Source organism: Talaromyces proteolyticus (assembly GCF_021365285.1).
Source record: "Talaromyces proteolyticus strain PMI_201 chromosome Unknown BGW36scaffold_5, whole genome shotgun sequence".
NCBI lineage: Eukaryota > Fungi > Ascomycota > Eurotiomycetes > Eurotiales > Trichocomaceae > Talaromyces > Talaromyces proteolyticus.
The window spans coordinates 468,652-495,464 of record NW_025764281.1 but is presented as its reverse complement, the minus strand read 5'-3'; the positions used below and the strand labels follow the sequence as shown (position 1 = coordinate 495,464).

The window sequence follows — 26,813 nt, the reverse complement described above, 5'->3', positions numbered from 1 at the left end:
GTTGCAACCAAAGTGATCCACCCTGCCTTAACTTCCGCGTTTCGGAGCTTACAATCGGCATCCAGTGACATAAACTCGTGATGCGGATGTCAACAGGTACCTGCTGTGTATAGGACTTGCAGACTGTCTAGCGTCTCATTGTGCATCAGTTTCCCTCCAACTGGAGGCCCGCGGCAGCCTCGCCTGCTGTATTACGTGACCTTGGTCAGAGCCTCCATAAGCTTTAAAAACAATCCGTGGCATCAACGACAGACCCAACATGACTGAAGACAGGGACGTCGCCAACCACTATGGCATCCGAAATGCCTTTCCCGAGACATGGCCCGAGGAGCTGGACGAAAGCGATACAGAGATTGAAGAATACTCGGCAACCGCCACCGTGAAGCCGAAGAGGAGGTCCGCTCGATATTCAGCTTTGGGACGTAGTGGTAGCAAAGGCTTAGCAGCGGGCTCATATCGAGCAGGAGGGGGAGGAGATAACGTCGCTATGAAGGATGAAGCCGATCCCCTTGGGTCTTCGGACAGTGTGATGTATATCCTTAAAAAACGGGGAATCCCTGTCGAAGATGACATGCGCTTACGAAACCGATTCCTCCTATCTTCGACATCCTTTTCGCCCGCATTATTCCTATCGCAAGCCCATCAAGATGCTTCGGCGGAGGACCTTCTCGAGGGACTTCGATTTCTCTCGCGCTCCATTGATCAAAAGTCGGCGTCGCTAAAGGTGCTGGTGGAGGCCAACTTTGAACGTTTCGTCCGGGCCAAGGCGACCATAGATAGTGTATACACCGAAATGCGCAATCAAGGTGCTCCTAAATCTCGACCTCAATCCCACCGTGCAAGTGGTCAGTACCGTTACTCGCTCGCTGGCGCTGCACCACCACAACAAGCAACTGGTTCTGCCAAAAAGACCGCCCTCACGAAAGAAAGTGAGTATGGTGTGAAAGGTATCCGAAATCCTCTAGTCGAAGCATCGGTCAAGGCTGAAGAGCTATGGGGCCCTGCATTAAGTGGTAGAGATCGTGAACAAAGCTTATACACGGTTGTGAACCACGTTGAGAGGAATCGTTCTGTGTTCGAGATTGGAGGAAATATTTCCAAGGCAATCAAGCAACAAGACTTTGACAAAATTTTTGAGGATTATCGTCGAGCTAAGACTCTCACCAACGAAGCCCGGTCAATCGCTGACCGTGCCGCCACTGAACGGAGGCAATTGACCGATGCTGAGAGCCAGACCATTTTAGGTACAGGGCGTATGTGGAGCGACGTGGAGCATCAAGTGGAAGCATTCAAACGCGATCTATGGCATCGATTGAGCAACGTGCACACGTTCTCACGTCATATAACGCCAGCAGGACCTGTAGAAGAGCATATGGAATTGATCGGAGCCCTTCTAGAGCTGGGAGTAGAGGACAACCCTGTATGGGTCTGGCTTCTAAGCAGCTACGACTTGCTCAAAACCAAAATCACGGCTTTCTGTGAACGGTCTAAAGTTGAAATAGAGATTCTTAGGCGACGACTCTCCGCCGGTGATAAGCCCACATCTCAAGCTATGACTGCGTTTTTACGTGTATCTTCGCGCGATGGAGCCGACTCGAAAGAAAGACTTGACATAGATCAAATCATAGAACTCTGGGAATGCATCCAAACATTTTTGACAAAACTCTTGTCTATCCAAACTGGGTTACTCGGTGAAGTTATAGAATTCTGGGAAACGGCGCAATCTTTCATGAATGGCAGCAAACAGAAAATGCTGCCTGCCGGGTTTGAAGGAGAAAGTCGCAAACATCATCACCTATCTAGCGAAGGCGTGAGACAGCTACAAGAAGGCATTATCGGGATTGTCGATTTGATTCGAGAAAATGTACTCTCGCTTTTCACAGAACCTCCAATCGAAGATATCTCGCTTCTTTTCTCGCCAATTCCTCCAAGCCCCGGTACTCCCGTCAGCCATATAACCCCCACTGAATCGCGTTTTAAGCTTGACCCCAAAAATATCCCTCCACCTTCACCAAAACGTGGAGAAGCGTGGGAGGAGTTCGCATTCTGGCCGCCACATTCAAATTCATTAAGCGGAGTTCATTACCTCAGTCAGTTCTTGATTCTCATCGGCACCGCTGCGAGTGAAATGGCAGCGCTGTCACCAATCACAGCTGGAAGTAGTTCCTATGATCATCTCAAAAACCTTGTTAGTATTGCCCGCGAAAGATCCGTTCGAGTGGCCTGTGCGACTTGGAATAAGGACGCAGAAAACTGCAAATTACTTGAAGATTGGACTCGTGATCCTGAAAGACGAGAATTGACCAAAATGCCGGGACTTTTTGTTGTCTTTGAGAGTGCGGTACTCGCAGGAATGCAGAAAATTTTATATATTTCGGAGGCTATGAGCAAGGCAGGTTCTGTCGACGTTGTGACGCCGCCACCAGCAAAGCTCTTGCAAATGGTACGGTCTCAATTTGTCACCAGCGTCTACAAAGCTTTGAGCGGGCTAGTGGAAAACGCAGAGCGCCCTGTCAAGTCAAATGAGGAAGATAGATGGGTTCTTACAGAATCCATTGTTCCAACCAAAAGCATCGACTCTGCATCAATCATGCCAACATCAGAGGGTATTGATGCAAAAAATAGGGTAAATCTTCGTATTAACTACATGATATTATTGTATATTACTAATCCGACCACAGAATATCCGCATGCTTCTCACGCTATCCAACCTCAAAGCATTCCAAACAGACTTTGTTCCTCAACTAGTGTCTAATTTTGAGACAGCCTTTTCGGTAAAATTGACGGACGAAGCGAAGACTATTCGGGACGTTCTTGGCCAAATCGATGATAGACTATTCCAGTCATACACCAAACCAACCAGCGTAGCTTTGGATGCCACCATTCAAAATGGTATCAAATCACCTGACTGGGTTCCTTCAACAAACCGTCCTGAGCAGGTTCGGCCTTACGTATACAGCACAATGCTCGCACTAGTTCTCGTTCATACTGAAATTTCCACTACGATTCCCATCTCCTCGACTACGCCGTCGCCTGTTGCACATCCCCTGTTAACGAGCGTTCTCACTCATCTCGTTACGAAAATATCCACATCACTTCTGACTGCATTCCAATCACGGCCTAAATACACTCTACCAGCCCTCATGCAGGCGACTCTCGACACGGAGTTCATTGCTCAGACCATGTCACAGTATGTGACTGAGGAGGCATCGTCGATTCAGAGCCAGATCTACCTAGAGCTGGACCGACGGACCAACAACGAAGCTCGCACCAAGCTGCAGGCAGAACTTGGAGAAATGCGCGGCATCTTGAAGAGATTGCGGGAACGAACCAAAGGCGAGTTTGCCTGTTTCCGAAAAGTGAGGCCATCGGCTGGCACCAAGGGGGGCATGTAATGATGGGCAAGTTAGCTGATATCAGATATTACTTTCTGAATGAATATCCCATACAAGATAATAGAATTTCTGTGTCTATAATGTAACTCCATAATAGATTGAGTTGGGTATCATACAATCAAACAAGTCGAACGGTACAACGACATTGGTCTAGCTTAGGACTGCCCAACGAGACGTTGAACCTTGCTCAGAAGTACCTTACTCTCTCGACCTAGCCTTCGCTTGCCAAACTGGTCAGGCTTCTTCGCCCTCACCATCTCTTCCCTTTCCTTGGCCTTTAAGTTCCTCTCTTTCTCGCGAGCCTCCTTTTCCTGCCTTCGTTTCTCTGCTATCTCAAGCTCTTTAGTAAACGCCGATGGCTTGGGCCGTCTCTCCCTTCGACGGCCGCGTTCTCCTTGATGCCTATTATCCCACTTCTCTCCATTGCTACTCCCATTCCCCTCCGCACTGATCATTGCAAGTCGATCAGGATGCAGTTCCAAACCCGGCGATTTCTCGGCTGCGTCTTGATCGTCTTCTTCCGCACGTGTTTCGTCATCATAATTATAGTAACTCGATCGTGCCGGCACCGATTCCGCCTCTGCCGCTTTGATTTTTGCGTATGCTTTTTTCACTTTGGCTTTTTGGATCAAGTCGTTTTTGATTTTTTGCGCTAGGAGGATTTGAAATCACGACATTAGCAAAGAGCGGTCAGGTGAGCTAGTCCCCAGTCAAAGAAAAATGAGAAAGATGAAAGTAAAATAAAAAAAGAAATGATATCACACACCTTTTCGTCGATAGGTGCCGTCGGGCAGATTCTCCGGTCCAACTGTAAAGCCCTTCCTTTGTTTCTTCGGCGCCTGAGTATCCGTATTCACGGAGTCGCCCGGCTCGTCAGTGTCGCGGAGACGCTTGGGAGCCATTTTGAACACAGTCAGAGTGGTAATAATCAAAAGGGTGTAATTAATCCTCTGTTCGATAGGAACGTTTTTGGAAGTAAACAATTATTGCAGTCGAGTTATCGAAATTAGAGTCGATTGTCAAACAAAAAAAAACTGTGGAGATCCGCAGATAAGCCCCACTTGCGGCGCTCACCACAAGGTTGGCTTACAAGTCGTCTCGCAAGTCGTCTCAGTATGGCTGTTGAGACGTGTCTGTCTCAGGCCGTCCTCGAGAGAATAGTGATCGTAAACCAGAAACAACTCAGCCGTGACTTGTGGCCTCATAAATAGAGGGAGAGCAGTGAGTCTTTGGGCATGCAAACAGCAAACTGTGCAGGGGATCCCTGATGAGCGCCATTGTGACTTGTTGCTGCTGGTCGCTGATTCGCCAGGTACTGCGGAGAATGGTCAGCTGGGCCAATCACAGAGGAGACTCCGCTGCACCGGCCACTTCCATTGGCTTTGACGGCCGGATAGCGCGATCGTCGATAAAGAGAGGCCCCACTGCTGTACGCAGTCATCCGTCATCTTGTGCGCCGCTGGACAATATTAGCTCATACTAACTGCCCATACTCCATACATATGACTTGACCTCTCTCTACCTTTCTCTCTCTCTCCAGACTCATTCGCCTGGAATATATCTCCCGTCTCTCTCGCCCAGGGCATTCTTGCTTGGTATATTACGTAGCTGCTTTGTCTGACTGTCTACTCTACCCGTCTTCAATTTTTGCGGTCTTTGCCATCTCCAAGTCTCCGCACGTGCCGACTACAGTTCCGCCTCCATTCCGTCCGTTTTCGCCGCCACTCAGGCTGTGTCTTTCAAATTCTGACTTCATCTTGCGCTATCAGCATTTCCTGCGGTTTAAATCGATGAACTCGCCGTGGTTGAGCCTTTTCTGCAAAGCTACAAGCGCTTGCACACTGCCTGGCCAGTCTCGTGTCCCGTAAAATGCCAATCTTTCAGGACCCAGATAAAGTGATATCATCTTTTACCAATTCCTCGGGTAGGCCGCCTAGTAATGAAAATGAGGATTCCGTTCAGAAGGCTCCTTGGTCCCAGCAATGGAGGGATAGTGAATCTGCAGATGTTGAAATGAGTGGAACGTCACCCACGTACTACCAGGCCAAGGACTACGAGTCTACTCAGTTACCAGCTCACCGGCGAGATGAACTTATTCAGTCTATCAAGCGAGAGCAAAATCCGTCTTGGATATCGCAGTTTGCAGTGAGTTCTACATTTATTTCTCCTGAGTTACTTTACACTTGCTCTATTTATAGATAGAAGACTAATTCTATTTAATAGTCGGAACGCTATCCTTTTCAGCAGAGTCTTCCACAGCCCTTTGGGGTTCAAAATGATGTAGCATACTCGCCATCACTGACTTCCGCGCGAGATGTGTCTAGCCCCAATGAGAAAGGCTCACTAGCTCCATCACCAGAAATCGAACGACCACGTTCGGCCTTGCATTCTGGTGACTTCAGAGAAGGTAGTCAAGACCGTGGCTCAGAACGCCCAAGCAATCAACGCTTGGATAATTTACCATACGAGCATACAAGCACTCAGCCCTTTAGTACATCTCCTACTACGCCATGGTATCTTCATTCTTTTTCTATCCACTCACATTTCCGAGATCCCGAAACAAGCCCACTGGCTGGACGCATCAACAATTCGGATTCAAGATCCCGGGCACCCTCCTTGGGATCCTTGTCTTCAAGTTATGTTCTGAAGGCTCCCACTAGTCCCCTAGTATATCAGGCAAATAACGCCGATCTTGATTTCTCACTAAAGCCCGAGTTCGCAGACTCGCCCTCTCATTTGGAGAAAAGCAATCGACGTCGAACGCTACCACCGGAAATTTTCAGACAGATTCGTGGCTCCCCACCGGTGCAGTCACAAGGGATTGGATTCAGCAAATCTTTCGCCTCCATGCAAAGGGAAGAAAATCTGCCCTCTCAGGCTCATCAACCACGCAGGTCATCAACATACAGCCTCCAGCTTGCGTCTTCGCCACAGACGACCTTTCGGCATAGGCGGCCATCGCTGGCATCGGATTTATCTCCTCGCATTCATGCTTCAATGGTTGGGTCATATGAAGAGTCTATTCTTCGTGGAAGAATGTCAACTAGTCCTTCGAAGCCATTAGACTTCACCGCTCAGATCGGTGTTCTAGGAAGAGGCAAATGCAAATCAAATCTGAAATGTCCGCCGCACATTACGGTGCCGTTTCCCGCAGTCTTTTATAGTTATCCAACCTCGGGAACCGGTCGTTCCATATCCGATGACAGCCCAAGTCCATATGTCGGGTTGATTGACCTCGAAAACTCCCTCACGCAAGATAAGTCTGGTGAAGAGAGACGCAACCGTCGCCGCACAAGTCCGTCTACCGAAAGCAAGGACTCATCCACACGTTCCCATTCACCAAAATCAACTGCTTCCGACAATCCTCGCAAACGGGAAAAACGATCAAGATCGAGTCGGTCTGATGCATTGAAAACCCCACCGGGAGTCTTCTATCGCATCCCCCAAAGAGGCCAGCTGCAGATCGTGATTAAAAACCCCAACAAAACCGCCGTCAAACTCTTCCTTGTACCATATGACCTCGATGATATGGAACCCGGGTCGAAGACATTTATTCGGCAACGAAGCTATTCAGCTGGTCCCATCATTGATATGCCCTTAACCGCCCGCAAAAACTTTGGCACAGACCGACCCGAAGCATCTTTAAATTCGACCGATGATCCCAAAGACAAGCCCATGCTCAGATACCTCATCCATCTGAACATCTGCTGCACGGCTAAGGGTCGCTTCTACCTCTATTCAACTATCCGCGTCGTCTTCGCCAACCGCGTTCCGGACGGTAAAGAGAAACTGCGAAACGAGATCCAGTATCCAGAGCCTCGCTACAGTCCGTACCGGCCGGTAAAGGACTTGTCGCATACTAAGCATCGCTCGGCGATTGACAAGCCGTACAGAAGACTCAGCGCGGGAATAGGTTTCACAGCCTCTCATTTCCATCAAGACCACCACCACGCTCACTCCCCTTACCCCCATCATTCCCCTCCCGCCTCATCGTTGTCAGCAACAGCTGGCAGAATCTCTACCCTGCCATTCAAACTATCCACACCGAAGCCCAGGCATACTCCTGCCCCCGACTCCAGCTCATCAATCGCCTTCGGTAATCTCTGGCAACCGGTTCCAGCAGAACCATTCCAGAAAATGGCAGAAAGCCCACCCTCATCCCGCATCGGCTCTTCGACATCTCAATCGCCTCAAGAAATGCAAATAGATAAAGACACCAACAAGACTGAAAATAACGAAATTAATAATACCGAACTGTACAGCAAACTCAAAAAAGGAGACGCGGGTTATGGGGGCGGGTACCCTGAATCAGCCGAATGCGGGGGGAGTTTGTTGGCGAAGAAGCTGAAAGACTGGACGTGTAAGAGTCAGGAATCGTCACCAGGAAGATAGTATTATCGTGTGCTTTGGATATATTTATCAGATATTTAGTATTGGTCCCCGGAGGATCAGTATCGACGTCTATCATGCCTGTTAATAATACCCAGCGATTATGAATTAAATACTTTTTTACTATTTTCATGAATATGTAGAGTAAATACGTTAATTATTCCTCTCAAAGGTTTTTTTTACTCAATCTATTTACATTAATTGGACATTTGAATTAGTTGATCCGGCTTCGTTTCAAATGTTGTGAGAGCACGCTTTTAAATATGAAAACTATGTATAACAGTAACGCGATTCTACTATTCTAGATAAACCTTACGTCGATGGAAAAAACCCCGCGGCGACAAGCAAAAATCGACCTTTTAAAATTAAAGATATTTGACAGTGTCTAGGGCTTCTTTATGGCCTGTATTCCTATTCTGAATTGTTGTTTGGTGGCTCTAGGAAACACTGCCTGCGGCCTAGTTAAAGCCTAAGATTTGTATGATTGCGTTTATCATAGGCAGGCAAACCATGTGCAGGCTGAAAGATAGAGCTTACTGCCAAAATGGCAGCAAACCGATTTCGATACTTTAGAAAAAGCATTTCTGATAGTTGTTATACTTACAGCATAAGATAAGCTTGAAAGACGAGTATTCAGAGATTATAAACCATATTCTACACTTAATAGCGATTAACGTATTTTATAAGCGTCCTTCATGTAATAGATTTATTGGGGCCATTTTTTGGTAATAGTTGTGAGTATCATCTCTTAGTTTCATTTTAAGCTTTCTGAGGATATGCCCTCCCTCCAACCCTCTCTAGCAATGTCTTGGATAGATTAGGACCGTAGCCTAGAGTTAGCCAGCGTTGCTTTGAGGCGGCATGGGCAAAGAGACAGTATTGTCCATGTCAGGAAAAATCGCTCATCCAAAGGGAGGATTCATTCCAAGAGGTTGAATCCGACGGTGACAACCAGTGGCTACGTTGACCTAAAACATCGTCTACTAATACAAATACAAGTCACTTTTGGTGTACAAAGTAGGAACAGTCTAGCTTCTCTAACTAATCCGTTGATAACCTAAAAAAGAAAAAAAATTACCAATCTTCAAGAACCATGCGTTCAACGTCATCTGCTGTTTGTACCTCACCATTAGACCCACGGGACAACTTGTCTTCTTCTTCGAGAATACGATCAATATCCTCCTTTCTATTGAATTTCCAAAAGGCCTTACAAGCCTCAGTAAAGGCTTTTGATTTCGAGACAAGTATTTTTTCATCGACGGCAGCGAAACAGAAGCGGAGGTACTGATAGGCATTCTCGTCTCTAATTTGAGCATTTGCTGCGAAGTCTTTTCCAGGATTCATGATAATCCGATAAGGAATTTGTGTACACAAAATCCATAAGGCCAGCATCAAACGCTTTGTATCAATGGACGAAGCTAGAGAATGCGCGAAAATGTTGATCTTTACCCAGATAAACATGCCACCTCGTGGCCATGAAAAATGGAACATCGGGACTGTATCGCTTTCAGTAATTATATGCCTATTCTGCTCGAATATCGTCGCCATGGTAATCATGCGTTGCTGGTATTTGTCCCGAAGGCCTTCAACCCAGTGAACCCAACCATCGAATCCCCAGAGTGCTGATTGTTGACATTTGTCTCCATTTGTCTCCGGGTTTTCAACAGATGAGTTAAGGCCACTGAGAATCTTTGCTATAATGGCCTGAACGAACCCAGAGGGCTGCTGAGTGGTTGCATCAGTTACCCTAAACAGCTGTTCGCAGATGCCAGGCTGGGCTGTGATATAGCCTAGCCGGCATCCGGGTGCAATTGTCTTGGAAAAGGTGTCAATGCGAATCACGCGCCCGTCAGTGTCGATTTCAAGGAAGCTTGGAATGAGCTCGTCAAGGAATTTGTAACCTGTGCTGGTCTTTTCGCGCTGCGAAACAATCTTATCGATTGCATGTTCACCATCTTGTGCAGATCGTGATGTACTAGAGGGATAATAGAGGTTCCAATATGGGTCGTCTTCCACAATCAGAACGTCGAATTTCGAACACACCTCATATATCTGCTTTCGACGCTGGTATGACAAAACGCCGGATGTTGGATTCTGCCCGGTTCTATATGACGTCTGAATTAGAAGTGCTTCGCTTAGTATACAAGGCAACGAGAAGAAACACTCACGGAACGCTGTAGAACATGTGCGGTCTCTTTCCCTTTTTCAAATTCCAGTTTTCCAGAACATCAAGGAGACCACCGGGCCCGTCTACCAGTAACCCTTCAGAATCCATCTTCACAGGCACTATGTTCGCAGCCTTTGGCTTGAGCTGTGCCAGCGCGGGAGGGTATACAAATTCCTCGACAAGAAGGCCTTGTCGATCCTCTAGTTTGTGCACGCCCTCCTCCCAAGGGTCGAAAAATACGTCGTAGATCTTAGATAGCCCATCTGCTGAGCCGCCACAAATAATAATCTTAGGACCCGGTGTATACGGAACATCAGGGTGACGCACTGTCCTTAACAATTTATGCAGCCATGCGTACAGGGCCGGATTTCCTGACGCGATTCCGTATTGAAGTGCCGTATCCAAATCAATTTGTTGCGATACATGCGAAGACTGTACAGAGCGCTGGATGCTTACCTTATTGGCAATGACTTGCGCGTGTGGTGTCGAGCCATTGGCTTGGGTTTTCACAGACAGGCTCTCTGGATGAACAACAGAAAATTCAAGCGTATCGAAAGGAAAGTAATCGGGGCATGGCGAGCCTGTGAATGCCATTAAAATCCTACTCAAGTTCATGACCGATAAGATTGTACAAACAAACCTCCGGCAAAGCTGCCCATTTCTGGAACGCGCAGAAAACGATAGTACTCCTTCATCACATTAGGAACCCTGCTTCGCGCAGCCTTTGAGAAGTGATGGGAGAGATCCTGGGACTCCATTGCCTCGGTCATTTTTCTTTGACAGCCAAATACTGCGATGCAATAATAACTTTCTTTTGCCTTGGTGCAAGAGAATAAAATGAATCAAGTTTACTCAAAAACCGCTATATATGGGAAGTTTTCGCATGTAATGGACCTGGTTCAGCTATTCTTCACAGCTCGCTACAGGAGCGAACTTTCGCAGATTATGTTATCCAACGATACGAGTCCCGATTAGTAAGTATACTTGGATGATCTGGAATCTTATCAACAGGAGCATCCATATTTGCTTCCCTCCTCGTATGGTAACTTGGCAACTCTAGGCACAGTTGCCTGATCCTTCAGGTGCCATACAATTGGTAATTACACCACGAGTTACGAGTCTATCTTGGTTCTATCTTGTTCTCGGCACTGTGCCGTAGCTTCGGAGCGAGGTTATACAGTAGGGAGGGGCCGAATGCTCGGCAAAAAAGGATAACCAACCAAATATCAATAGTTCCGATACGTATGTCTCTTGTGGCGAAATACACAGCCCCAATCTTATTGACCTATAGAATCTCTGGTGTTGAGCATGAACACGCCACTCGAGGTCTCTCTGACTGATTCTAAAGCCAATTTCAGCGGCCATTCAAGCTTGTAGTATGAACATATGTACCAGATGCAGATGGCCATTAACTAATTCTATTCCCAGTTTATTGTTTTATAATAGACAACTACTGATATGGATTGCTCTCGGTAAACTCACTGGTCCACAAGCCCTTTGACTCCTTGGTCTTTAATTGCAGACCTTTCAAAAGACCGTAAACAGTTCGCAGCATAGGCATCGATACCCCCTTTGCCTCTCCCGCTCTCAGTGGCTCGCCAATGATTGTTTCCAATTCAATATAGTTGCCTTTCTCAATATCCTGGCACATACTAGGCTTAAACGGCGCACCAATCGGGTCCACCCTAATCAAATACTCGAGGGTTTCATCGGCGAGATGAATCCCGTACGCATGAGCGCCAGCTTTGATTTCCAACATGATTGGCCGAATTAAGTCGTCTATGATGTGCTCACTCATTCGCATACGAAGAGTATCCATTCGCAAGATTGCTGCCACCGAATTGAAACTGGCATTGTATAGAAGTTTTCTCCATCGTGTTTCGAGTATATTTGCTTCGTAAGTAAGACTAAGCTTGTCACAAGCATTATAAATATTTATGTATTGCCGAGCTGCAGCTTCGGAAATCTCTGCTGAAACACCGGGACTATTGAAAGGGCCAATAGTTTGAGCATCAGGGAAGTCGTGAAGCACATTGCCGTGCCCTGTTTCTGTGACACTAATCATAGAGACACTGCTAATCAAAGGGTTCGTAGGAAATTTAGCAATCAGCGGCTTTTCAATATTGAGCCCATTTTGAGATAGCACAATGGATGTCTTTCCAGGTGTGACTGCTGGCTCAATGATAGCCGCCACACTAGGTGGAATATCGGCAACATTCTTTGTAGTGATGAGAATGTAGTCAAAGCTTGGGAGGCCTTCCTCAACAACGTTGGGAACTTCCTTACGGACTGACATGATATATTCAATTAGGCCAGTTAATCGAGTCGAGCTGGAATTTGGCCGTTTTCACTTACTAGTAGTTGGTCGCCATCCCTTGATATCATGGCCGTGGTCTATAGAATTGATATTGATCCCATTGCGTTCAACCGCCTCATAATTTGAGCGCATAATAGCAGTGACCTCCGCTTTTCCGCCAATTTCAAGAGCATAGGCCGCCATTGTGCCGACGCCACCGGTGCCGAGAATTAGTACCTTAGCCTTCGCTGAGGACATTTTAGAATCTAATATTTGATGGCTGAGTTGACGAAGGAATGAGACATAGTGTGAATTGGCTTGCGACGCTGGGTATTCCAACTCAATCAATGCCAATGGTTTTTTTTATTGAGAATCATTCCCTTCAACTATTTAGATAAATAAAATATTCTATAACCTGCCGGAGTCGCCGTGTAATTCGCCGCGGCGTGGGGCACAAGAACTCCGTTCGGTATCACTAATGTACGATGTAACTAGGTGATACGAACTCTCGGGGCGAATTCATGGGTATTTAGGTTCATCTTCCCCGCATTCTCACCTACTCGATCTTAATTGGCTCCTGCTTTCTTGTGCAAAAGTTATCTTTCATCATAGCGCCTGAGGAAGTTAGGGAGAGATACACAATGAATTAATTTCTCTTCAGCCGTTATCTGATATTGCCCTGCCCTTGTTAACATAAGTATGTGTACCCGGACTACGTAGTCGGTTTATGGCATTCAATTCTTTCCGAACTTCCTTGGTCTCGCTTTCAAAAATGAAAAGACTGAAATTTCTCCAATGTGATTGATTGCGTCAGACGCTAATTTTCAGCAGAGAAGTATAGACACACCAGATTCTTTAATCACCAGCCTCCAGTCAACAGGCCCCAGGCCCAAAGGGTATATCTTGGTTTCATCGTCAAGGTGTCGGTCAGTCTTGCGCCAAACCTCCATTACAAGTTGTTTTGCTCGTTCGACATTTCCGAATCCCCTCTTAGCCATCTTAGATAGCCAGATGAAAGCACGATGCCTTAAAGAGGTTTCTATAGCCTCGCAGCCAGCAACAAAACAAGGCCACAATGTACTGGCCGGCCGAACCTTAGCACCACGAGTTAAACAATCAATATTCTCCAAACTTTCTAGAATTTTGTCGACGTAATGCTGTCCGCTTTTCTGATATTTCGAGGACAATACTTGCATTTTCTTATTTCGAGTGTTTTGGTAGACTACACGATAGAAAAATAATATGACAGCATTGTGAAATGCGCGTTGGTGATTGATCATGAGCTCCTCGCTGATCGGAGAGGGAAGTCCAGTAGACGAGTATTCGTCGTACGATTCACACTCATTTAGAGTCCAGGATGGATAACACATCGAATTAGAAAATGACTGGGTCTCATCAATACGGTGAAGGCTCTCCTCTAAAGATTTCAAATCATTAAACAATTCACTTGGCCAATTACCTTGGTTGTTTTTCTCTAGTAGGCGAGGAGCTATAGAGACAATCTTGTTGAGGAGATTCATGGTCTGTAGACTGATCCCGAAGGATATATCGAGAATGTAGTGTCGCTGGATAAGGGCGTCGTCTCCATGCTCTGCGGTATTTGGTATTTGGGGAGACTGGTCCTCAGCATCTTCCACCACTAATTCCGACTTGCTTTGTTCAGGCTGGATTTGACTCGTGCTGGCAAGCATTCCATAACAGCGGAAAATTTGATACAATATTGCAGATTGTAGATTGGATTTCCAAAATACATCCCCTCCAGTCTGATGGAATACTCGATTCGCCAAAGCTATATGTGTTGGGCAACTAGTCCTATCACCGCTGACTAGACTAACAGTGATCATGGTCATGGCTGCTGCCAGGAGTGCACATTTGTCTGATGTCTCGGTCAACTCGGAACATTGTTCTAGAAGGTCGGCTATCGTGGACGCAGCCTTTTCTTCGAACTCGCATGCTTTTGATATATCATCAGACAGTGCCTGTGGGGATGTCCGAGCACGATGATATGCCGCAACCGAAAGCAGTGCATACCGCAAGGCTAACTGTGTTTTCGTGGGTCGTTTGCGAAGTGCCCAAGGCAGATATAATTGAAGCCAGGGGTTGCGAGCACTATCAATGGTGGGCATCATTATATAGCTGACAACATCACGATAATGCGCGATCAAATCTTCATATTTTTCACAGCTTTCATCCAAGGCCTCCAATTCTCTGCTCGAAGCAAAAGGCGTCTGAGAGGGACTCGGATTGATGGGCTCTCCATTTAGTGACCTCGCGGTCTCAGTCTCGGCTGTGGTTGTCCTTTGATCAGTAGGCACCTGGTGAAACTTAGAAAGCGTTCGTGATATATTCGAGGGCATTGAGCACCCTCCTCGGTTCAGTAAAACCGAATTTGTAGCCAAAGGCGTTTTCACAGCCTGCGGACTGAAATTATCGTAGGATATGGCTCCAGATGAGTCGATGAACCCGCGACAAACATAGAGCCTCGATCTTTCACAGTTCTTGCAGATAGGCCGGGTCTCATCGCACTGCATCCACTCCGGTTAGTATTACAGTGACCATGGCGTGCGACAGAAGGGTAGCAACATGCCTTTATTTTTCGCTCACGACAGGTGAGACAGCCCTGGGCCGTGACTATGTTAGCTAATCTTCTGACTACACGCTACATCCACAACCTACGGTAAAAGCCTTGCCGCGGCGTCTTTTTAAAGGAGGCTGCACTTGCTGGCTTAGATCATACTCATATGTGTCTGTAAACTCGAATGGGACGGTTAGAGAATCCACCAGCAAAGCGGAGGGTGTCAACGACGGATGAGACCAAAGGTCATGGTCTGAAGCATAAGGCACAAGAGAGGGGTCCATGACATTCAGTGTTGGTCCTTGACTTTGCTTTTGCAGTTTCTAGTGTGGTGTTGGTGATGATATTGCGGGGGACGACGAGCATTGCACTTCGGGCTCCACATAACAAGCTACAACTTCGGTCCGAAAAGGCTAGTACTTTAGAGGAGAATCATAAGTTTTTCTATTAGTATTGGGCATATATGAAGAGCGAGTGCCAAATTTTCGAATACTGAAGTAACATATCCTCAGGATAATTCATAGATTGATCAATGTCACCCGCGGTGACGTTTGGCCTTGTAAGAAGTACCACCCAGAGCATGCTCAGCGCGATCACTGAGTGTCTTGGGGCGCTCAGTGAGCGGCTCTAGGGTATCTACTTCGCTCACGAATACATATATATATGACAGACATGCATAAATTAGCAGAGGATTTGTTTTAACGCATTGAAATACCGTCCATGACGAAATGAGAGTACTAACATTTTGTCTTACTAGCACATTGTACAATATTGATCTAGCACATGATAGTAATACAAATCCAAGCCCGCAGCTATACCAACTATTCCAACGTATACAGCATTTACCAAGAGAACGTTGAATTTGCGGACCTAAATGGTACAGAGCCCCCTAGAACTTGATTGAAAGATTTAACCAGCATGCTCGACAATCTCGTTAACCAACACGCCGTTCTTGATATAACTCTTGATCTGCTCCGGCAGAGGACATTCCTTGGTATCATCATCCGTGCCTTCTCCAGGCGGCAGCAAAATGTTCATTCCCGAAGACTTGCTGCTGAAGACCTCCAAGTTGATGCTCTGTGGTGAAAGATATACGGTGGCGCCATCGACCTGATCTAGCAGTAGCGTAGGCACAACGCCGTCAATTTGTAGCGCAAATTTGGAGGATTTGATGACTTCCAAGCTGCTGACGAGTGAATCGACGATGATGGACAGGCCGCTGCAGTTGTCGATGGAGATGGCGTTGGCCTTGCCGCTGATCTTGATGACTGTTTTGTTGCAGCGAGAAATGAGGATGGACTGGTTCTGCTGCGCCGAAATCTCGATGACGTCCGGGTTACTTTCAAAATGCTCGATGAACCACTTGTTGCCCTCTTGCTCCTTACGCGCCGGTTTTTTGACACGCATGCTTTCTGGTTTGGGCTTCTTGCCGGGGGCAGGGGATTTCCCTCTGTTGACGGGGGAGCTTAAACTGCTGGTTGAGTCTGAGCGTTCTGGAACAGTGGTGTTGGCTCGTAGACTGGGGTTTTTATGGGTCATTTGAGACTTATCGACTTTACGCAGGCCAGACGTGACGGAGTCGCCTTGGTTGATATCGGCGAATACTGCAGACATGTCTCCAGCACCAGCAGACGAGTCCAAGTCGGCAGGTGGAGGAGGTGGCGGCGGAGGAGGAGGAGGAGGTGGTGGTGGTGGTGCAGCTCCTGCTGGGGCAGACTTGGAAGAGCCAGACTGGATTTCCTTCAACGCATCCAGTGCAGTAGTGTCGCTCTTGTTGTTCCATGTCAAGCCCCTCTGGTAGTGCTTATTGAGATATGTAGAGAGTGATTTAAAGAGTTTATAATAGGCTTGGATGTATTGAACTTGCAACGGGTCTCTATGCCACGGTTTAGCGTTTGCCAAAAAGGATTTCTATGGGATTCATACTTCTCTTTATACTCTTTCAAAACTTTGTTTCCGTAATACTCAATACTTGCTATCATCTCGGCGACGAACGCGGCAGGTTTGACCTCCGAAAACCATCCAAGTGCGAATATGCCTTCAGCAACGGCGCTCAGGTGGTTGAAGAAGGGGGAAGGTCGGTTGGATTCACGGATGGCATTGATTTTATCAGAAGCTTTGTGAAGCTCGGTGATAAGCTCTGGGGCCAATTGTTCCGGTTTCTTTGCCTTGGTCGTGACGAGAAGAAAGGTACGTTCGGCTCTAAACGCTTGAAGGACTGCTTCGGCCTAGGAAGATCAGTCTTATGTTGCACCGCAACTCAATCTTGGTTATTCGGCATACTTGTTCTCCAACTAAACCTCCGATCTGTTTGCCAAGGTCCACAAAAGCCTGCACGTCGCTTTTGATGAGATCGTCAAAGTCCTCGATTTGCGGGGGGTCTGTAGGTGCCGGCGCCGGTGGTGGAGCTGCTTCCCTAGGCGGTTCTGCAACTGAAGCCTGAGAAGATACTGGAGCGTTCGGATGAGTCGCAGAGGTCGGTCCGTCGGAGGACATGGCCATATCCTCCAGGCGAGAGGTTGCTGCCTCAAGCCTGTTTCCAACGTTAGATTTCTTGCCAAACCCAAGACGCATAGCATATTGAAATTACAATTGGCACCGTACCTTTTGAGGAGCGTTGTCATATTATGCATATGATGTCCGGTCGCCATTTTGTCGGATCGCTGAATTGAACAGAGGACAGCGATGAGATGTAATAGCAGCACAGGCAGCTACTGTAGGCAGCTCGGTTTAGGGGTGTCCGTGTAAACCGTGGCACAGGCGAGAAAAAGGTATATGCTCTCAATAAGTATCGACGTAGCCAATCCAGAAATAATGTATAGCGGACGAAGGCTGACTGGACTGACACCGACACAGGTTGGTGTCCAGATGCTATAGATGTCGGAATAAGATGATGCGTGGCCGAACAGAGCTCAAGCGGCCAGCTTAGCCTGATTGCGTTATTCTGGATGGCGGCAGGGCAACAATACCTCAGGCACCGATAACGCCGGGTGGGTCCGATAAGCAAAGAGAGAGAAAGATTATATTAAGCAATGATGCGACTACAATTTATCTTTTTGGCCAGCCTGGGATTTCATTGCGATTAGAATGCTGCAGCTCGCTGAACAAGCGATTTGCATCAATTTATGTGACTGAATAGTGCAATTAAATATTGAAGTTATATCCGAAGCCCCCGGCTGCAATATCTAACGCAGAACGGCCGACAACGAAAGAAGACACGATGGGAGATGGGGATTCTTCTGCCAGGGGAGAAGATGAGGTCGACTTTTGTACTCTGGGAATGTTTATTATAGGTATGAGCTCAACTTTGTCTCCATTAATATCCAAACAGAAACAAGCATCTGATTGTCAACTGGCTTCAGATGATATCGAGTTCGAAGGCTCCAGGCCGCCCGTCTATGGTATCATAGGAGGCGCCGGGTCTTTCGCAGTTGTTGGGGCTCGCATGGTTGCTGGGAAAGAGCACGGAAAGGCCGTGAGCTGGATCCTCGATGTCGGATCCGACTTCCCTGAAGACATGATGAATATCATTCAATCCTGGGGTACTGGCTGTATTATCAGGGAGGACAAGGAACGACTGACTACTCGAGCATGGAATGGATATGGCGCAAACGAGAAACGAGGTGAGATACAAGCCATCAATACCAACGAAAGTCTATGTAGCTGAGAGTCAGATTTCAAATACTTGACACCAAAATTACGGCTGGAGCCTTCAATGCTTTCCCATTCGCAACTATTCTCGAAAACATTCCACATGGTTTGTTCATCCGAACGATGCGTTAATATTGTTCAAGAAATTCTTCACAAAAGAAAGTCCTTACAGGAGCACGCCCCGTCACTATCAGCTTCGAACCCAATATTCGTCTGGGAACCTGTCCCCGATCGATGTACTCCGGAAGACCAAGAAAAGTTCTTAGCGGCCTGTCAAATGGTCGATTTGGTCAGTCCCAACGAACTCGAACTGGGAATGATGTTCGGCCGTCCAGGCTGGAATGCGGCTGATGAGGAGGACCGTGAGCTGGTCCGGAAAATTCTACAATCTGGAATCGGGTTAGACAGGCAAGGGTGCCTTGTCATTAGAGCAGGTAAAGACGGCAGTTACTCTTATTCAAAAGGTCGAAAGGGGCTATGGCTTCCAGCGTATTATCAGCCTCAATTGGGTGAGAGTTCCAAAGTAATAGACCCTACAGGCGCTGGTAATTCCTTTCTTGGGGCATTGGTCCAGGGTATGATCAGCGAGGGACGACAGAGTCATACGCTTCTTGACACTACATTGACGACCTCTAGCCACTGGGATGAAATCAAGACTACTTGGGGGAATGACGGCCAAGTGCCAAAAGCTATGATTTGCGCTACGGTAGCCGCAGGGTTTGTCGTTGAGCAGATCGGTGTGCCTAGTGTGTCAAAGGCGGCAAATGGAAGAGAGACTTGGAACGGGACTGAATTCATAGAACGACTCCGTATTTATACACAGCGATTATGTAAAACGCTTGAACAGTCTTCTCAGAGCCATGATTGGCTGATAGACTGATTCATATCTCAGTCTTGTGGTAGATTGAGGTCATATGTCCTTTCCAAGCGCACCCTGTGCGCAACTTCTAATAAAAACACTGGAAATAACACCTTCAATTCTAAAATATCTCCTGTTCACGATGACTCATTCTTTGCCGCTTTCTCTTTTTCGTTCTCGATAATTTGCTTGCTCCAGCTATTTTACTAGTGTCAGCGAACGTCGTAATAAATGATGTGGTTGGGTGACTAACTATCGGCTTGGGAAGAATCGGCCGGGCTCGGGCATCCGGTCACGATACTCACGCTCTGCACTGAGACTCCAGGTGGCCGCAGCGATGCCGAAAATTGCCGCAGCCATGATGGCTGTGTTGGCCTTCCAGTTGGCCGGCTGCGCGTACCAGCCTCCAGCTGGAGACCAGACTTCCTTCGGATACCTATAACGTTTGGTCAGCTGTTAGTCACAGTTCTCTTTGAATACAGTACAAGGGGAGCAAAGTGGGATGGCCAATGTCACTTACGGGATCTTTCCGCCGCCTCCCATCGTGAAGAAAGGAATTGGTACTGTGAATTGTGGTATACAGAGAGTAGACAGGTGCGCTGAAATCAAGCGACGTTGATTTGACGCTGGTTACGGCTGGCTCGCTGGCGCCCGTGACTTGGGAGCTAGTTCCAGAAAGGTTTAGCGAGCCGCCATCCTTTTCGCGCTGTCCCCGTGACTTTCCCCGAGCTGGACATTTTTCTTTTCGAGGCTGCTGCAATTACCGTCACCTCCTACTCAATCCGCACGTCTACAGCCATTCCCTTTCCAATTGTATCTCCTCCCGTGCTAGGTTTCCGCCAGGTGCTCAGGACACCCGATGAAAAGACTGCAGCTCCAGCGATGGAGCCGCTCGGTCCTGTCGCCGCGGACCACGCCGGGTGGTCGATTATATCGACAGGTCAACGTTAGCACGCGATGGCAGTCCACGGCGTCGGCGGCGGTCCAAACCCAAGACGATCGATCAATTGATAATACATCATCATCAGAGATACCGCATTCTCAACCCCAACACAAATTAAAATACCCACATCCAACATACTCCCTCAAATCGTTGCCGCGGACATCGCCAAAACTCTTCGCTCTCCATGCTCGACTCGCACTCCCCAAAAAATTACCCATTGAGACGCTGGCACGGGCCTTGATTGATGCCTCCGCAGATCCGTATCCTAAATTCAACAATCATTCCCTATCGGTTCTGGGCCATGACCTCTTAGCACTATATACGACCGAATACCTGATCTGTGCCTTTCCTCGACTCCCCTCGACCGTCTTATTTGCCGCGGTGTATGCATATATGGGTCCTAAAACCCTCGCAGCTATATCACACGAGTGGGGCCTTGAACTGGCTGCTGCTCCTGGAAAAGAGGTTGATCCTGGTCTGCTCCAATTCAAGAGAGTTGCACCCGGCACCGAGGTCACCATAGATCCCTCGACGACTACACGTCCAATCAGAAAACAAAAACCGACAATCACAGCTAGCATTGTCTACAGTGATGCCTTCGGTGAGCCATCGATAAAGGCTACCAACCCGAAGCACCTCGATCCGACACTGCCAGACCCCGAAAGCATACCGGGTATAACGGCTGAAGCAGCCCAATCAACATTTGTGCAAGCAGTCATGGGAGCTATTTATTTGCATGCAGGTCTCCCAGCAGCTAAACGGTTCTTTGAAGAACACATTCTTTCTCGGCACCTTGATATCTCTAAGTTATTCTCGTTCACACAACCGACCCGCGACTTGGCTAGACTTTGTGCCCGGGAAAACTTCGAGCCCCCTGTCGCCAAAATAATTAGCGAGACTGGTCGACACAGCAGATCTCCAGTGTTCATTGTTGGAGTCTTTTCAGGCCAGGATAAATTAGGAGAAGGCACTGGCGCAAGTCTTGTGGAAGCGCGCACTCGTGCGGCAATTGCAGCGCTCAAGGGCTGGTACCTATATAGCCCGCTGGAAGTGCGGGTACCAAGTTCCATGGAGGAGCCAAATGCTAAGCCCTGGAAGCCCGTATATGTGGACTGGGGAGAAGTGTTTGTGTAAGAGGCGTCATACAAAATTTTTTAATCTTCGTCATTGTTTTTATTATGGTACCGACATCTGAGGGTGCTGTGATTGGTGTTTTTCTTCTGTGTTAATTGCATATTTGGTATGGACTATTGGGAATGGACTTGCCATGTACTGTATACTATCGAATCTCAATACAATAACCTATACCCTATACAACAAAACACCGATGCAAATAATACAACCCGAATGACATGCTTTCGCTAGCGGATGTTACTGCAATAACTTATCAATACATATACCACATCTTATATTACTCCATCTACCTATCCAAATACCTCCCATACTCCTCCCACAACTCCTTCACACCAACTCCAAACAACCCCCTCCAAAAGCCTTTCCCATCCGTGTCCCCTTCCTCCTCACCAACATACCCCCTCGTCAACAACCGATCATTAACCAACCCCACCGTCCCTCGCCCTCGCTCATCCTCCAACCACTCCAAGAAAAACGCCGTATTCTGATACCCCGCATCCCACTTTTCCGCCCGCTCCTTCGAATTTGTTGGCTTCTTCCAATGCGGTGGAACAAGACCAGCTTTTAGGCGAACAAAATCTGCGATGCCTTCGATCAGACCTCCCGGTGGATGCGGGATATCTTTATCCTTTGAGCTGGCGGGAGGAGGCGCAGTGTGTTGGTAGCAATGGACTAGTTCGTGGGTAAGTACGCCTTTTAGCTCGCTGAGCGCGTCGCTGTTGGTGTTGATCACGTGGTTGATGTATGATAGTGAGAAATGGATTTCTTTATGATCGTTGTCTAGGTCAGTGCCAGTGGTGTATGCTACGCCGTTAAAGTCTTCTAGGATGATGGTCACGGAGCGGGTAGGTGGGATGGTGGGAGTAAACGATGCTGGTGCTTTGTGTTTATTAGAAGATGATGATGAAGGAATGTAAAGTTGGTCGACAATGGCCGCCAGTGCGGAGTTTAGTACTGCTTCGAGGTCTGGTATGAAGCGGAAAAATGAGGCTGCAGCTGCATGGCGAGCATCTTGTAAATGAAGGCGCAGTTTGGGTTTTGGTAGGCTTGGTTCGGCATCACTAGTTTTGGCGGGTTGAGAATGCGGCTTGGTATGGATAGGGAGGGGGGAAGGGACGACGGTTTTGTTGGTCATGGTGATGGAAGTATTAGAAATATGTGCTTGATGTATGGGATTTTTATGGGAGTTGGATGTTTCTTGTTGTTGTAGATTTAAAAATGTTGATTGTACGCGGGGAAGCTAATTATAGCATTAATGGTGGTTGGCTCAGGGCTTTTTCCTACTACACCATCTGCAACCAATCACAAGTCTGTAGAATTCTCTACGAATTCGTTTCAATCACCTAATTTCTAATTTCAAACTACACAATCGGAATAATGAGATAGATGGCCAGGGCACAACCTACCAAGCAGACTCACAGATACATCAAAAACTGAGAATTATCCAATGTCTTTCTATAAAACCATCAACCCGCACACTAAAGTTTCTTCTACAAAATTCCAAATCTATAACAGAATGTGTACCAGCTGACAAAACTTTTATCAAATCATTATATACATGTGAACGAAATGCCATTACGAAAACATCTTCTCAATGACGGTGTTGGTGTATGCCCACAGCACAGACGAGTAGTCAGTGCAGAACGTCAGTCCAGTGTAAAAGGTGCTGTGCCTGCCCTGCAAGCTATACAAGTTCTTATAGAACCCATTTCGAATATTATCCGTCGATACAATCAATGTCTCGGGCGAATGGCTGCCAAACTGCACGATATTCGGACCGTCAGCTGGGACGTCAAATGTGCCTACAGCACCCATGCGTTTGATGTCAGAAATGACGAGGTTCTTCGCGTCATCACCGGTGACGCTGGAGTTGGCAATAATCTTGCTGGCCAAATAGCCAGGGACACCGAGGTACTCGAGTTCCCACTGGAATGGAGTATGTGGTAGACTAGCCGGCCCATTGTTCGGGTCTGCGTTGCCAACAGTAATGCCTGATGGGATTCCAGTGTTGTTCACAATGGCTACATGGTAAGACATCCAGTTCCATTTTTCAAAAAGGCCGGTTTCCTTCGTGTCGAGATCAAATCCCTTCAGGCTTTCTAGAAGTGGTGGGAATGTAATGAGGAGCTTCTTTGCTTTGATCAGCTTTCGACTGCCGTCAGCATGGTTTTCGACGAGAATGCTGACACCCGAGTCCGAGCGGTTCGTTTCGATGGCCGTGGTTTGGAAGAGGACATCGTTGCCGAGAACTTTGGCAGCACTGTCATATAGCTCGGCTATGCCATTCTTGGGGGTTATATAGCCCCCTTCAAGCAGAGCGTTGATATGAGGCACGCCAAAGTTCTGAATGATGTACAGCAATGGCGCATCAAGAATGTTACCAACGTTCTGAGCAAACATCAAGACCAAGCGCAATACGCCCTGGAGGGCATGTTCTTCAACAAACTTGCTGAACGGTTCAAGGAGCTCTTCAGGTACCGGGTCCGGCAAATTGTACACTCCTTGGTCCAGTGTGGTATATTTCTGAATTGCAAGTCGGTATAAAGCTGCACCTACTACCGTTGTCAAAAGGTCTGAAGGTGGTAACACTTCTTTACCGGTGTTGAAATCAACATATTTATCGATCAACGTGCTCAAAGCAAGTGAATCCCAAGACACTCCCAATCGCTCAAGATATTCCTTGGAAAGGTCATCATTAAAAACGCCTTCGACGCCATAGTTTATAAATTGTTTCTCGTCGTCAAGGTAGAAGGTTTCAGCGTGACCTCCCAAGTAATCATTTCGCTCTACAACTACCACACTGTGGTTCGAGTCCTTCAGACGAATAGCAGCATATGTCCCAGAACCCCCGCCTCCGAGAATGCAGACGTCACGCGAGATAATGTCTTCCGGGGCGAAATCCTGCTCAATTGGTGACGACGCGCTGGTTGCAATTGCTGCGGACGAGATCACTGCAGCAAGCTGCCAGGGTTTGAACAACATCGTGACCTTTCTTTCACACAGAACAGAACAACATAAACCTGGTGTGTTTACTTTTTGGAATCGGACCTGTTACATCTGTACTAACTTTAAAAAGGGGCGTGGTACACACACCCGGATTTGGAAAGGGACGTCAGCCGTAAATTTTTTTTAAAACCACATTTTGGTCCCGTTTTTGGCGCTGATGATCTTAATTTTGGGCATTTCGCAACTACAGTACCTACTCCCAAAACTATCCCCAAAACTGTTAGTGCCAAATATTCTGGCACTAATGAACTAACTAGTTAATGCTCTTTGACTGGTTAGGAATGGCGTTGTGTTGGTAATAATCTAGACGGATAGTAGACAAAAGCATCCCAATATCCCAATATTCGCCAGGCGTGTCATGATACAAACGAGCCCAAATTTTGCTAAAATTAAGCAAAACTTTTTATCTTCAAGGCTAATAGTCAGTATGGTCTAATTTAGCAGGATGTAGACCTTGAGAACGTGTTTATTTTTAGAAAAGAGGGAGAACTCAGCCTTCTTCCTGGATTTCAACATCTTAAAACAAGGTTTGGGCTTGTGAATTCAAAAAAGGTTTCTCAACCACTTCCTCCACGGCATTGAAAATGGTGACCCAATGAACCAGTTGGACCTAAGGCTCTAGCGACCGTTCAGCGACGTTTGTAAGCTTCGAAAACAACAGGCGTAGTCTCTATAGTGTCTCCATATCAAGTCTAAAACACCAAGGGATGAAAAGACAAGGAAACAAGAAAATATCATGGACCCTGCTTGTCCATGGACTAAATACTGGGCAGTAGGTGAGGGAGAAAGAAACGTTTCCACGGCTAGGGGTCGAACCTAGACTACCTACAAGGCCCAAGGGCCTCCTTGAGTGAGTTGCGTTCAGACAGGCTATGCTATCTACTAAAAAACTAAGCTTGAAAAGAAGAACTAATATGTAGCGGTTATTTCAGGAACATTGTGTTATATATTTATTTATCTAATCATTTTTAATGATCTTACCTAGCTTTAAGCTATGAAGATCTCATTTCAGCAGGCGCTAGAGGGTTTTAAGGGCCGAAGCCCCTGATTCCTCTCACTACCTATCCTAAACTTGTGTGCCTCGCGTAACAATGTACGAATGAATTCCTCGCCCAAGCCGCTTATTTGCGCAGGGCGATTCGGGGGCCTTGGGAGGGCTGGCGGGTACCAAGCCACTCTCTTGGGAGCCGAGCGTGCGGGCGTCGCCTACCGATAACCTAATGGCCGCTAATACCTAAAAGTAAGTAGACCAAAATTATGTGTGTAATTTTTGACATTTTTATTTATTAAAAGGGTATAGTGCTAAACAAAATTTGTTAGTAAAATGGAGTCTGACACAAGTGTGAGACGGTTACTGGAAAGCAGGCAAACGTTGGGATTTATTGGTCGAACGTAGGGCTCGGTTAGATACAGACTGATTGCTGACCTGCGGCATATGTGGCCGCAGGTGCGGATTATATAGTGTCTCGGCTAGCTAGTGCCTTGGCAGCGGCGCTGTGAGGTCCTCCGAAGGTGCCTCAGAGGCGCCGAAGGGTTATAGACCTCTTATAACATGTAGGGCCTCACATTATCCCCCCTTTTAACGGAATCAGCGTTCCTGAGCTGATTCTAGGGTATGTGGCGGATTAGAGATGATCCGACGGGTGACGGCTTGGCGTCGGTGCGGCTGCACTATATGCCGGTTGCCGCGCACGTTGCTTGGCAGGCGGATGAGTGGGTCCGTCGCCATGTGCCGCACCCGCGCTGTTGTTGTTTTGAACATTCGTCTGTTTGTCGCACCTCTGGAAATTTTCTTTCCTTTCGCAACACCATCCTGCCCAGTGCGCCGCCTCTCTGCGCGGTTTTTCTGTTTCCTCTGGTCCTGTGTTGTCTCTGTGCGAGTAAGTGAGGCTATACGCATGTATATGCATATGTCTATGGATTCACCTCCTTGCGCGCCTATGCGCGCGTCTATCGGGGAGTCTAGTGCTAACGTGGGATAGTGCCTCGCCGTCTACGTAGGGGCTTGCGCGCCCGCGCGTCCGCCCGTGCGCCGCCCCCCCCGCCTATTTTTTCTCGTCCTCTTCGGAGGATGAGATTGTCTCCCCGCTTGCGAGGCGGGATAAGAAAGTAACTGACGCCATTCGCAATACTCTTGTGAACCAAGGTTGGCTGATAGGAGAGCAGGGCTTCCTGCGCCCGCCTGCCGCTCGCGCTCGCTCGGCCTCCCCTGCGCGTCCCTCGCCTGCCCCTGCGCCTCGCACCCCCTCGCCTGTGCCCGCGCCTCGCACCCCCTCGCCTGTGCGCCGCTCGCCTGCCCGCCGCGCTCGCTCCGCCCCCCGCCCAAAGTCCACCATGTCCCTGCGGCCTCGCGGGCATAAGGGCCCTCTGCCCTGCCAACGGTGCCTTCGGGCCCTTG

General features: G+C 47.6%; 12 protein-coding genes across 12 annotated transcripts; 4 read left to right on the top strand and 8 right to left on the bottom strand.

The window, feature by feature from the left end:
- The first annotated feature begins 68 nt into the window (after positions 1 to 68).
- On the top strand, positions 69 to 3,455 carry BGW36DRAFT_376055 (putative exocyst complex component Sec5). Its single transcript, XM_046215840.1, has 2 exons — positions 69 to 2,626; positions 2,682 to 3,455. The coding sequence occupies exons 1-2, from the start codon at positions 260 to 262 to the stop codon at positions 3,393 to 3,395; spliced, it is 3,081 nt and encodes a 1,026-aa protein (XP_046072889.1). The 5' UTR covers positions 69 to 259; the 3' UTR covers positions 3,396 to 3,455.
- On the bottom strand, positions 3,456 to 4,621 carry BGW36DRAFT_376051 (uncharacterized protein). Its single transcript, XM_046215839.1, has 2 exons — positions 4,162 to 4,621; positions 3,456 to 4,047 (listed from the first exon to the last, which is right to left on the bottom strand). Exons 1-2 carry the CDS (start codon positions 4,295 to 4,297, stop codon positions 3,551 to 3,553), a joined length of 633 nt encoding a protein of 210 aa, XP_046072888.1. The 5' UTR covers positions 4,298 to 4,621; the 3' UTR covers positions 3,456 to 3,550.
- Positions 4,622 to 5,264: 643 nt separating this feature from the next.
- Positions 5,265 to 7,787, top strand: BGW36DRAFT_293355 (uncharacterized protein; the record flags this gene model as incomplete). The annotated part of the gene is made up of 2 exons (XM_046210994.1): positions 5,265 to 5,540; positions 5,619 to 7,787. The coding sequence occupies 2 exons, from the start codon at positions 5,265 to 5,267 to the stop codon at positions 7,785 to 7,787; spliced, it is 2,445 nt and encodes an 814-aa protein (XP_046072887.1).
- A 1,071-nt stretch (positions 7,788 to 8,858) lies between these two features.
- On the bottom strand, positions 8,859 to 10,709 carry BGW36DRAFT_293993 (aromatic amino acid aminotransferase-like protein; the record flags this gene model as incomplete). Its single annotated transcript, XM_046211050.1, has 3 exons — positions 8,859 to 9,888; positions 9,953 to 10,532; positions 10,592 to 10,709. The coding sequence occupies 3 exons, from the start codon at positions 10,707 to 10,709 to the stop codon at positions 8,859 to 8,861; spliced, it is 1,728 nt and encodes a 575-aa protein (XP_046072886.1).
- A 674-nt stretch (positions 10,710 to 11,383) lies between these two features.
- Positions 11,384 to 12,656, bottom strand: BGW36DRAFT_376046 (putative 2-dehydropantoate 2-reductase). The gene is made up of 2 exons (XM_046215838.1): positions 12,307 to 12,656; positions 11,384 to 12,240 (listed from the first exon to the last, which is right to left on the bottom strand). The coding sequence occupies exons 1-2, from the start codon at positions 12,503 to 12,505 to the stop codon at positions 11,402 to 11,404; spliced, it is 1,038 nt and encodes a 345-aa protein (XP_046072885.1). The 5' UTR covers positions 12,506 to 12,656; the 3' UTR covers positions 11,384 to 11,401.
- A 45-nt stretch (positions 12,657 to 12,701) lies between these two features.
- BGW36DRAFT_406391 (fungal-specific transcription factor domain-containing protein) lies at positions 12,702 to 15,166 on the bottom strand. The gene is made up of 3 exons (XM_046218998.1): positions 14,924 to 15,166; positions 14,835 to 14,867; positions 12,702 to 14,772 (listed from the first exon to the last, which is right to left on the bottom strand). The coding sequence occupies exons 1-3, from the start codon at positions 15,104 to 15,106 to the stop codon at positions 13,072 to 13,074; spliced, it is 1,917 nt and encodes a 638-aa protein (XP_046072884.1). The 5' UTR covers positions 15,107 to 15,166; the 3' UTR covers positions 12,702 to 13,071.
- Positions 15,167 to 15,731: 565 nt separating this feature from the next.
- BGW36DRAFT_426128 (adenylyl cyclase-associated protein) lies at positions 15,732 to 17,473 on the bottom strand (the record flags this gene model as incomplete). The annotated part of the gene is made up of 4 exons (XM_046220220.1): positions 15,732 to 16,698; positions 16,749 to 17,050; positions 17,106 to 17,355; positions 17,427 to 17,473. The coding sequence occupies 4 exons, from the start codon at positions 17,471 to 17,473 to the stop codon at positions 15,732 to 15,734; spliced, it is 1,566 nt and encodes a 521-aa protein (XP_046072883.1).
- Positions 17,474 to 18,042: 569 nt separating this feature from the next.
- Positions 18,043 to 19,353, top strand: BGW36DRAFT_396204 (putative PfkB family carbohydrate kinase; the record flags this gene model as incomplete). Its single annotated transcript, XM_046218132.1, has 3 exons — positions 18,043 to 18,115; positions 18,185 to 18,445; positions 18,497 to 19,353. 3 exons carry the CDS (start codon positions 18,043 to 18,045, stop codon positions 19,351 to 19,353), a joined length of 1,191 nt encoding a protein of 396 aa, XP_046072882.1.
- A 231-nt stretch (positions 19,354 to 19,584) lies between these two features.
- Positions 19,585 to 19,875, bottom strand: BGW36DRAFT_294328 (uncharacterized protein; the record flags this gene model as incomplete). Its single annotated transcript, XM_046211086.1, has 2 exons — positions 19,585 to 19,768; positions 19,853 to 19,875. The coding sequence occupies 2 exons, from the start codon at positions 19,873 to 19,875 to the stop codon at positions 19,585 to 19,587; spliced, it is 207 nt and encodes a 68-aa protein (XP_046072881.1).
- On the top strand, positions 19,777 to 21,552 carry BGW36DRAFT_145596 (ribonuclease III domain protein). Its single transcript, XM_046209471.1, has one exon. It carries the CDS (start codon positions 20,192 to 20,194, stop codon positions 21,407 to 21,409), a length of 1,218 nt encoding a protein of 405 aa, XP_046072880.1. The 5' UTR covers positions 19,777 to 20,191; the 3' UTR covers positions 21,410 to 21,552.
- Positions 21,553 to 21,695: 143 nt separating this feature from the next.
- BGW36DRAFT_294043 (PBSP domain protein) lies at positions 21,696 to 22,544 on the bottom strand (the record flags this gene model as incomplete). Its single annotated transcript, XM_046211055.1, has 1 exon — positions 21,696 to 22,544. The coding sequence occupies one exon, from the start codon at positions 22,542 to 22,544 to the stop codon at positions 21,696 to 21,698; it is 849 nt and encodes a 282-aa protein (XP_046072879.1).
- Positions 22,545 to 22,752: 208 nt separating this feature from the next.
- BGW36DRAFT_376037 (uncharacterized protein) lies at positions 22,753 to 24,560 on the bottom strand. The gene has a single exon (XM_046215837.1). The coding sequence runs from the start codon at positions 24,389 to 24,391 to the stop codon at positions 22,985 to 22,987; it is 1,407 nt and encodes a 468-aa protein (XP_046072878.1). The 5' UTR covers positions 24,392 to 24,560; the 3' UTR covers positions 22,753 to 22,984.
- Between the last annotated feature and the right edge of the window lie 2,253 nt (positions 24,561 to 26,813).